Source organism: Pectinophora gossypiella, chromosome 10 (assembly GCF_024362695.1).
Source record: "Pectinophora gossypiella chromosome 10, ilPecGoss1.1, whole genome shotgun sequence".
Taxonomy (NCBI): Eukaryota; Metazoa; Arthropoda; class Insecta; order Lepidoptera; family Gelechiidae; genus Pectinophora; species Pectinophora gossypiella.
In genome coordinates, this window is record NC_065413.1 from 12,148,069 (window position 1) to 12,158,457 (window position 10,389).

The following is a 10,389-nucleotide window of genomic DNA, read 5'->3' on the forward strand; positions in this document are numbered from 1 at the left end:
TGGTAAGTACACACAAACACATTTTGAGTTTTTCATGAGGAAAATCTGAACATCAACAATTTCTCAACGACGTTCGAAACAAATGAAGGCACAAATACACTAACCGCCTTACTAATAAAAAATACACAAGCGTTGAACATGACGTGTATGTATTTGGCAGCCGAGCAAAGTTCAATCGAAATTATTTAAAAATTGAATTCAATTTTGCTCCTCTGTTAAATATTTACACGCATCTTCAACGCTGGTGTATTTTTATAGTAAAGCGATATGAAATTATATCATGAATACACACACCAAGTTGATAATAATCAGCCTTACTAACTATGTATTTAAATACGTGTACACTTAAAAGCATTTTTTTTTACTTTTTCTAAAATATTATCACATTTACGAGTATACCTTTATCCTAGCTTTGAATGATAATAGAGCAAATGCCATTTTTTGTTTGTTTTCTCTTATTATTATAAAAATCTAACGTTTTCAGATGTTAGACTAACAATTTTAGGTAAGGTCAAGCATTTTGCGTGAGACGTCGTAATAATTAAGTACAAAAATATAAGAAGTAATGGCACGTGGATGGATAAGATTTAATGAGATATACGTGGTAATTTTTAGTCTTGTATATGCAATATAATGCGACTAAACAAATCGCCAGCTGGCACAGACCGCGCCCTGTAACCTTTGTATATTACCTATATATACGAATAACATATTCATATATACAAATATCTACGAATGCACTCGTCTTAAGTCTTTAAGGCTTGACAAAACTAGACGATGTTCTAGGAGCTTACAGACAGGGGTATTAACTTGTAATAAGATGTCACGGAGCTCTAGTGTGAAGAACCTAAAAAGGAGATAAATGACGAGGCCAAACATTTGCTAGATTATGTCAGCATTTAGGTACTTATATTATAATAGGATACTTGATACGATAACTTAGTCAAATGAGATACTTTTTACGAAACGTTAAAACGAAAATGTTTTAAAAAAATGAAGTTTATAACGTCATCAATAAAAGCGGCCAAACGCCGTACTTATTGTTACTACGTAAATCCATAATAAAATTTCGAAACTGGGTCAAAAAAAAGTGAAATCTATTTCTAGATAAACATTTTATAATTATTCTTTGACCCGGTCAAGTACCCGGTATAAAAATGTTCGAATCGCGTGGTTATCGCATCGAGTGTCACGTGAACCGGATATTCCATTACAAGTAAATGCCCTAGTTTGTAAGCGCCATTAGCATCCGAAACAGTCCGCCGCGTTACGATCACAGACATCGTGACTAAATCATTTGACTCACTCAAATGAGGAAGACAATCTTACGTCAATTAAAATATCTTAAGAAATATTAATATTTTTTAGCGCCCAAACTGAAAAAAGGTCTTCAGCAACTCACTATATTCAAAGCACAAACATATTATGCTACAGATAATCCTTCGTATTTGAAGTGTTATATTTTCATTACGTAACATTAAAGACACCTTTTTTCAGATCAGGCCAAACGAATAATATTCCTAAAAATCAAATGAACAACTATACTAAAAACTAGCTAAATTAAATAATCAAGATAAAATTAACAATCTCAAATCAAACAAAACAATCAAATATACAATGCCTCTGCCTCTGTGAGGAATACAAATTGACTACTCGTATCAATTTTGTCATTAAACAATAATTAAACAAATTAAGGTGCAGACTCCAATGCAATGAAATATTGCGCCATCATAAATGAAAATTATAACAATCATTTAAAGCATGCTCGTGGTACATTTCAGGCTAAGTATGTGGCACCTTCAAAGAAGGAGAGAGATAAAATATACTCTGAATTTCAATAACAAATATTAAACTAAATCTTTTTTTTATATTTTTTGGTTAGGAACTTGGCCTTTATGACTACAGATACTTATAGCTAGTGACTTTAAATTCGTATGCTTCGCCCATGCGATATGAACCTGAGCTGAGCGCGTTTAGTGTGGTATTTCGTTGGCGTACGGAGTGAGGGGTGTTAGAGGGGTGTTCTGTACGGTGACGCGCGGAGAGCGCTCGAGCTTGAGGCGCTCCACGGGGCTGGAGCCGGGCGTGGAGGCCGGGGTGAGCAGCCCCGACGAGTGCCGCACTATCCCGTGCTGCGCCGCGCTAATATTCAGACTAGTCAGGTTATGCTTCGGAATGGTGAACGTCGGGAGATCTTTGGTTTTGAGACTGTCATAGATGCGGACTAGTTTGTTACCGTCTACTGCGTCGTTGAGCGGGCGGGTGTGCGGGGAGGCGGTGACGACGAGCCCGCCCAGCTTGGGCGCCTGGCCGCGCGGGGGCGACGTGCGGGCCGGGGGCGCTATGGCCGGGGGCGCTACGGCTGGGGGCGCTACGGCCGGGGGCGCTTGGATAGCGGCCAGAGCCGCGGACGTGGACGGCTGGCTTGCGACGATGTGTTGGGTTATCGAATGGCTTTTAAGGCCTTGCGCCGTTTTGTAACTTTTGCCGCATTGGCATCTGTAAGCCTTTTTTACCCTGGAATAAAACATGTGTTCTTTAACTACATAAATAATATCGTTACCTATATCTCATTTAATAAACTAGACAAGTTCAATCTACTGAACGATAATTAACTAGATACTGTTATCCACTACGGGCGTCTACGGGAGTTGCGGTTCGATGCACCTGATTTACTATGACCTACAATACAACTTCTGTTACTGTTTTTCTTCTCTAGCTAATATTTTAAAAAGTTTACTTTAAGCTCTAAAGAATACGATATACTGTGTACACGAATAATAGTGCGCAAATGTGGTACCCATTTCTTCAAGAAGTACTCTCGAGCGCTCAACCTTTTCTTAGGAGCAGGAATATACTTTTTATTAAATTGTTCAGACGTTGGCAACATTGGGTATCTCCTATGGAAAGTATGAAAATAGATATAGAATAAAAACTGTCAATAAGGCAACTATATTTATGTCATACACATATTAGATGACCAAATTGTGACAATAAAGTCTCGTCTCCACTAGGCGACATGTCTCCCCGATGTCGGCAGACTTTGCTCGAGATCAGAATGAGGCACTTTTCGACCGGCGTTTAACGGAACTAATTGACAAGTCATAATAATGATATGCATCTACTGCGACAGCAGAGCCGTGACCGGGAAACTTCGTGGCGCGAACTCTACCTACCAGACAATATTTTAAAAAGATTTTTACTTTTTACGACATGCTGGGGATCAAACGCGTTTGATCGCATTCTACGCTTTTTCATTCTGGATTTCGATAACGAGGTAGACCCTGAAACATAGCGTCACGATCTTGCTGCCAACCTGACAAATAGATGACAGTTCTCCAAAGACCGACTAGGATGAAAAGAAGGTAGTTGTTAAAGCTAAAAGTTGTAAGTAGACTCACTTGCCATCCTTCTTGTGTCCATTCTTGGAGTGGTATTTGATACCATTCACATTCTTATAGCGCTTCTTGCAGCCAGGCACGGGGCAGGCGAACGGCTTCTCCTGCGCAGCGTGACCCAGCGCGCCCGACGCCGCTGAACTGTTCATCCTGCAACCAATGTTAACCAGTCAAGGATGTGCCGTTCCCGACAATGTTGTGTGGGAATGTTCTCGTTGTAAAAACTGTTTAATAGTAAGGAAACTGACTGCCATTTTGTTTAAATTGTTCTCTCTTGTACTCTGATCCTATTTTCCTAAAGGCTGGGTAATGAACTTCTTTTTACATAATATTGCGCCTTTTTACTGACGGAAATGTTACTGAAGAGAACGGCACATATCACTGCACTCAGAGGATCACTGCACCGTCACTTCTCCTTCTCTCGTGTTGGTAGTTAGGTGGAATGCCAGCCTCATCAACCCTGGTGTTTGAGCCGTCAAAGGCCCCTGACATGGCTCATGTAACGATTACTCACTTTCATCAGTAAATAGTAACCGGGACCAACGTCTTAACGTGCCTTCCGTAGCACGGATCATCTTACTTTCGGACAGTCGGCCTGTAATATCCTAACCAAACTAGGGATCACAAAGTGATTTTTGTGATATCTCCCCACCGGGATTCGAACCCGGGGCCTCCGGATCGTGAGGCTAACGCTCAACCACTGGACCACGGAGGCACACCGTGGTACATTTACACTCACTTCATAATCCCTAGGTAGGTTAGCATTGCTAACATTGCTTAAAATCATCCGAAAAAATGTAATACATAATGGTTCAACATGGTAAAAAGGAAGTTCAATCCCACTGTCGATTTTTACGACATACCGGGAGGATAAGCTACTGAACGCATTCATCATCATCAGCCGTATGACGCCCACTGCTGGGCATAGGCCTCCCCCAAACGAATTCAACGTTTTTTATTAGCTCCAAGTCCAGCAGAAGAGTATCACACATCACTAATTTAAGAGCCACGCTGTCGTATTGGGAAACCACTGCCCTATTTTTCCCTAATTCTCCATGCTACTTTTTAGGGGTTGCTACTGGTTTCCCTCTTGGCATTCCGCCCAAGAGTATAGAGCGCAAAAAAAGCATAGACGTGAGAACCGCGGCCAATCTGCGAAGGTATATGATGACACAAAGAAGGTGAATCCGTGGTAGCCCTGTTCAGTGTCACGGGTTTGATTCCTGGCTCAAGCTCTAAAGCACAGAATTCAATGTTGACTTTGAATTCACGTTTGGATCATAAATGACGGGTTTCCAGGATTTCTGCCCTTAAAAGAAGCTTTTGCTTTTCATTTAGTTAATATCTTTAAGAAGTGCTCGAAGGGATAGGCAGAAGTGTATCTCGTGTGTACCTCTCAGACGCTTACGGACGCTTTGTTATATTTATTTTTTGTGATGTTTTATTATATTTTTCGGAAGAAGGTAAGTGTAACCTACTTGACACCATAACGCAGAATGTACTCGGAGCTGTACTCCTCGACAGTCGTCCAGGAATCATTGCTGTCTTCAGACGGACTCATCAGCTCGTCTTCGTCCATCTCGCTGCCTGCAAAATAAATTTATACGGACATAAGTTCATGATCACTAATGTGCAATGCAAGAGTCATTTCTCTTGCATACCCCACTCCTACGCCACTACAGGACCTGCAGACATTAGGCAATTTACTGTACTATATTTATGATAGTCAGCGCCGCATTTAGCCTGTGGGTCTCTAGCACTGAATAAAGAATAATACTACACGTGCAGAAGGGTAACTCTCCGTCCTGCCCCAATTCGTAGCTAAATTTACCTCATCCCCTATGAGTCTTACTAACGGCCTCCGTGGTCCAGTGGTTGAGCGTTGGGCTCACGATCCGGAGGTCCCGGGTTCGAATCCCGGTGGGGACATATCACAAGAATCACTTTGTTTGGTTAGGACATTACAGGCTGATCACCTGATTGTCCGAAAGTAAGATGATCCGTGCTTCGAAAGCCACGTTAAGCCGTTGGTCCCGGTTACTACTTGCTATGTAAGTAAGTAGTCATTACATGAGTCATGTCTTTGGCGTCTCAATAATAACCCTGACAGCAGGGTTGATGAGGTTGGTAATCCACCTCACAACCCACACGATAGAAGAAGAAGCCGCTAAGGAGTAAAGTGAGCGCGATCTTGCTCGCATTTATGCGTTGGGCGGCAAACGGTAATCGGTAAAAATGAGATTTTGATATGGAATCTGCTACCCTGCCCCTAGGCTATTTCTGTGGAGGGAGCCCCATTTTAAGGTCGAAAATATGGAGAATGTCATTCAGCACACATTGTTAAAAAAATAAGTTCTCTCTTTTCCATGTAAGTAACTAATTGTGCTCGTTTCTGGCAACAGACCGATTGTGGTGGAGGCGCCTTGGGCTATAGTCTATATTGCTTAAATGCGGCACGATAACTAGTCCGTGATGTTAGAGACATTAGTCGGATCGTGTTCCCAGACGTAGACGACTTTCGGCATACCCGGAAGTGAAGTAAAGTTGTACATATGAATAAAGAAATGTAACTTCCATAATAGGCATTCGAGAGATTCTGCGTTGTACTTAAGTACAACGCCAGCGAAAATCGATAAACGAGCTCGGAGTTAATACCTGCTTCAATTTGTTAGCCATTAGCGAAGTAATTAGCCTCCTGTACGCTAAACTTACATCTTCGTAGAACGTTACTATCTTAATGTGGACGTGTTTGCCTCACCACAAACTCAATGGGATGAATCATAATGGGATGAAACATTATAACTAGTCTCTCGTCGTAGTAATCTTGTTATTGGTATAGTAAATCAACTACGATTGAAGCTTATGGGCTCAGGCTTTTTCTGCAACTAGCTACTTCAAGCCTTAGCCTGCTGGAAATGCTCTATCACACTACACGATTTCAATGTACAGAGCGGTTTAATAAGTAGAAAAAGGAATCAACCCGCTAAACAAGACAGCCTCCATATATCGTGTAGTGTAATAGGTAAACCGCAATGATTAAAAAATTAAGTTACGTACCTGTGGGAGTGCTGCTGCGCACAGATGGAGTCTTTGGTGTGGAGAGCAAACGCCGACGAACGTCTGGGACCGGCGGCATGTTCTGAAATTCGCGCCGTGTCGCCTCCGTGAAGAACTTCAACACGTAGCTCAGAGGGATGCATGCTGGCTGGGACGCCTCTTTCTGTTCTACTACGGCTGGATCATAGTCTGAAAATAATATAAAAATAAGCATCAGAATTGACCAATAATCCATCAAAGCACTCATTGTTTACATTTCAAAGATTATATAAAATAAATGAGCAAGCACGGAACGTGTTTATGTAAATAAATAAGGAGTAACAATTTATTTTAGTAACAACAATTTTAATCACATTACAAAATTCCCGCACTATTTTGGTCCGCCACCTAAAATAGTACACAATGCTGACAACATGGACGCATTGATAAGACGTAATGGGGAGGATGATGGATTATATTACAAGTATAAAATACCGACTATAGATCGGTATTTATGAAAATCTTTTATACTTACCGATATGGACGTCTTCTATGTGTTCAATCAGATCCGCCAGTCTTGGAAATGTAATACCACAGCCATTGAATTTACAGATGTTTATCATGAAGACGGCCATGTCGTAGAGAGGGTAACGCACTAGTCAACATCAAGACTGTACTGTTATTGAATTTGTCTAAATCATTATTTTTTTTATATAATAGTTTTACTTCACGTAATACCATAATAAAAGTAAAAATACAGTATTGTTTTCTAATTTATTATTACTTATACATAACAAATATGTAACAATAAAAAAATAAATAGTATTTTAGTTTGCTGTCACCCGCGCAGGCTGATCAATAGTTGGCTGTACCGATCTGAACATTGTCAGTTTCAACCAATAGGGTTGCAGATTCTATACTCTGTTTCACTTCAGCACTCAGAAATTGAACATTCCAAAGGCCGGTCTCCTCCTTCTCGGTGTTCTTTGGTAAGTGCGGTAAAATTGTGAATAAAATAATCGTGAAAAAGTGCAAAAATCACCTACCATTGTTACAAGAAAAGTGATAAAACCATTTGGATAAAGAATATTGTGTGTGTTAGTGTCAATATTTCATTTTGAGTACGTAAGTTGTCAGAGGATTGTCATTCATAAAATCTTCTCGGTGTATTCGGCCATTTTCCATCATCAGAATAATTTAGTTCTTTGGTAACGTATTTGCCAATCCAATCTGTAAATTTCATGTTTAGTAATACCATGGTAGCTGTTATAACGTAGAAGTATTATATTAGTAAACTCAATCTCCGTTACGTATACCCGAAATTACGTAACGTTCTGCGGTCGTCGGTCAAACGTCAACTCCAAGCTGATACTTTTCAGTAGCACTCCGAGTGTCCTACCTGAACAGTTCTCTGCTGGTTATTTACGTACTGATACGATTTTTCCAGTTGTCGCTCGCCGCACCCAAATCTTAAAGACACAAAATGTTGTCCGCCGCCAGATTGATCGCCCCTGCCGCCAGGTCTGCTGTAAGTATCCTCAATTCTATTGCATATTTAAACATTATAACTCCTCTTGATTTCACAAGACTAACATTACCGTCCTTTTTATCCTTACTCTTACTTGACTTTTTGCAGTGACATTTCAATATTTTGACCTTGTACAGGTCCTGCACTTATTTACCGGCTTATTCCTCATTACTATAAGAATCTATAAAGCCCTTTGCCCTCAAATCTATATTTTTGAAAATATTATAACCTTGACTGACAATTACATAACTGGGTGTTATTCAGTCTGGATTCTTATCACTTGGGAGTTCACTTACTTGGGACTAAACCTAAAAGTTTCTGTAATATATTAACAAAATAACGGTATTTTTTGGTTATAATATACTGCAAAATAGTATTCCAAAAGGTTTTTAGGTTAATTCAACACTTGTATACTTGACATAGAGGTTATTTCTTAGAGAAGCCCTCTTTATCATTCAAAGAATTTGAGAATAAGTTCTTATACAATAGAACTTGACTCCATGTCAAGGGAATTAGGATTTTTTTGAAGAAATGGGTGTTTTATAATATTTATGTAACTGTTACAGGTCTTCAGCAATACAGCTTTGGTGCGACCCCTTGCAGCGGTCCCCACACAGAAACAGATTGTGCCTGTTGCCCCAGCACAACTGTCAGCAGTTCGGTCATTCCAGACAACCTCGGTTACAAAGGACATTGACTCTGCTGCTAAATTCATTGGTGCTGGTGCAGCGACAGTGGGAGTAGCGGGTTCCGGTATGTAATCTCTTTATAAAATCTTATGCATTTGTGTCTTGTAATATTCTATGTAATGTCTTGTGATGTCTCTGGTTTTCTGTGCACTAACATAACCTTTCATTTACCCCTGAAAGCCTTGAAACTTCCCATCAGCTCATACTTTATTAGGTATGAGGAATTATGAAAAAAATATTCAGAACATCTTTAGTACCTAACATGAACAGGAAATGTGTTGATTGCATAACACCTCTTTTCATCTGTATATCATTTATAATCAAACATTGGAAGTTTCAATGCTAAATGCCTAAACTGCACTTATCATTTTGTAATGCAACTTCCCTATCATGCTAACCCCTTCCTGCAACTAACATTCCCAATTTTTCCCCAGGTCTTGGTATTGGTGTGGTGTTTGGCTGTTTAATTATTGGCTATGCACGCAATCCCTCTTTGAAGCAACAAATATTCTCATATGCTATCCTGGGATTCGCGTTGTCAGAAGCCATGGGTTTATTTTGTCTGATGATTGCGTTCCTGATGTTGTTTGCCTTTTAGACACATATTTTTTTTAAGACAAGCTTTATGTACAGTGTTTAAGATTGACTGGACATCCTGAAATATTTTTTTTGATGTTGCATGCTTTTGTGTGCGATTATATTCGATTTATAATTCTTTTGCTGAAGAACATTTTTGAGGTTAGTTGGTTTCCGTTTGGTTTTCAGTAGTTAGTTTACCTTTTAGTTTCTTATATTGTTTCTAATGTCTTTTATTTTATTTTTATTATATTACCTCTTTTATGCCCAGCAGCAGAAATAAATGTTTTTCCCATAACTAAGTATCATCATTACATAAATCTAACATTGTTTTTGTAATTCCAGGAGCGGGTATCGGAACAGTATTCGGTTCCCTCATCATCGGTTACGCCAGGAACCCCTCCCTCAAGCAACAGCTGTTCTCATACGCCATCTTGGGCTTCGCCCTGTCTGAGGCTATGGGTCTCTTCTGTCTTATGATGGCCTTCCTGCTGCTGTTCGCTTTCTAAATCTAATTACTTATAAGAACACTACTGCCATCCCACATAACGAGGTTTCAGTGTATACTATCTGGAGTGGACGGCCATGGAATCGAATGTGTGGAAACCTCACCCTCATAGTGATGCAAGGACTGATGTGTAAATGTGTTACACTAACCAGTGTGCGTCATCAGGAATGCAATTATTTAATTATGTAGTATATAAAATCTGCAAATAAAATGTTGTACGTAAACATTATTTGAATGCTACAGTTATTTCTGTTCCTGATTTTTTTGTAGACTGTTATCTAAATCATGTTAAAATAGGTCTCCTGGAATATTAAGCATGATTGTTTAAAGTCTTTGATAATATATATTTAGCCAGTGATCGCGTGAAAGCGTGTGAGTATTCTCATTGACTTTTACACAGTGTAACTATTCCAGCTCGAGAATGTCGACATCTGTATTGTACATTTTAGGGGCGATTAAATGATACAAATCATCCATCGAGCGTTTATTCACATTGTTGTATCGCCACTACCGCCAAGTTCCTGACGTCCTTCCTTTTAAATAATTCCTCTACACCTTTCCTAAATAGATTTATAAATCTTACATTTCAACAATATTCATTACACAAAAAATATTCAATAACGATTGAACACACATCCACTTAATTTCATTCAC

General features: G+C 39.5%; 2 protein-coding genes across 5 annotated transcripts; one reads left to right on the plus strand and one right to left on the minus strand.

Annotated features, from left to right (window-relative positions):
• Nucleotides 1-207: 207 nt before the first annotated feature.
• Nucleotides 208-7,080, minus strand: LOC126370093 (juxtaposed with another zinc finger protein 1). The gene is made up of 5 exons (XM_050014815.1): nt 6,970-7,080; nt 6,456-6,644; nt 4,877-4,985; nt 3,402-3,548; nt 208-2,517 (listed from the first exon to the last, which is right to left on the minus strand). The coding sequence occupies exons 1-5, from the start codon at nt 7,067-7,069 to the stop codon at nt 1,974-1,976; spliced, it is 1,089 nt and encodes a 362-aa protein (XP_049870772.1). The 5' UTR covers nt 7,070-7,080; the 3' UTR covers nt 208-1,973.
• Nucleotides 7,081-7,290: 210 nt separating this feature from the next.
• LOC126370156 (ATP synthase lipid-binding protein, mitochondrial) lies at nt 7,291-10,209 on the plus strand. Of its 4 annotated transcripts, none has more exons than XM_050014915.1 (4): nt 7,291-7,423; nt 7,882-7,962; nt 8,529-8,715; nt 9,573-10,209. In XM_050014915.1, the coding sequence occupies exons 2-4, from the start codon at nt 7,918-7,920 to the stop codon at nt 9,734-9,736; spliced, it is 396 nt and encodes a 131-aa protein (XP_049870872.1). In that variant the 5' UTR covers nt 7,291-7,423; nt 7,882-7,917; the 3' UTR covers nt 9,737-10,209. The 4 variants fall into 4 exon arrangements, with proteins under 4 accessions (XP_049870872.1, XP_049870873.1, XP_049870874.1 ...); XM_050014916.1 differs by lacking the exon at nt 7,291-7,423 and adding an exon at nt 7,430-7,531; XM_050014917.1 differs by lacking the exon at nt 7,291-7,423 and adding an exon at nt 7,439-7,555.
• Nucleotides 10,210-10,389: the final 180 nt, after the last annotated feature.

Bases quoted from the DNA above. Each gene is read 5' to 3' on its own strand.
- LOC126370156 (XM_050014915.1), top strand. From the start codon at position 7,918: ATGTTGTCCGCCGCCAGATTGATCGCCCCTGCCGCCAGGTCTGCT. The intron at 7,963-8,528 runs GTAAGTATCCTC...TAACTGTTACAG, and splicing joins CCCCTGCCGCCAGGTCTGCT to GTCTTCAGCAATACAGCTTT. The intron at 8,716-9,572 runs GTATGTAATCTC...TTGTAATTCCAG, and splicing joins AGTGGGAGTAGCGGGTTCCG to GAGCGGGTATCGGAACAGTA.
- LOC126370093 (XM_050014815.1), bottom strand. From the start codon at position 7,069: ATGGCCGTCTTCATGATAAACATCTGTAAATTCAATGGCTGTGGTATT. The intron at 3,549-4,876 runs GTAGGTTACACT...CATTGGTTGCAG, and splicing joins ATTCTGCGTTATGGTGTCAA to GATGAACAGTTCAGCGGCGT. The intron at 2,518-3,401 runs GTGAGTCTACTT...GTTTTATTCCAG, and splicing joins GGACACAAGAAGGATGGCAA to GGTAAAAAAGGCTTACAGAT.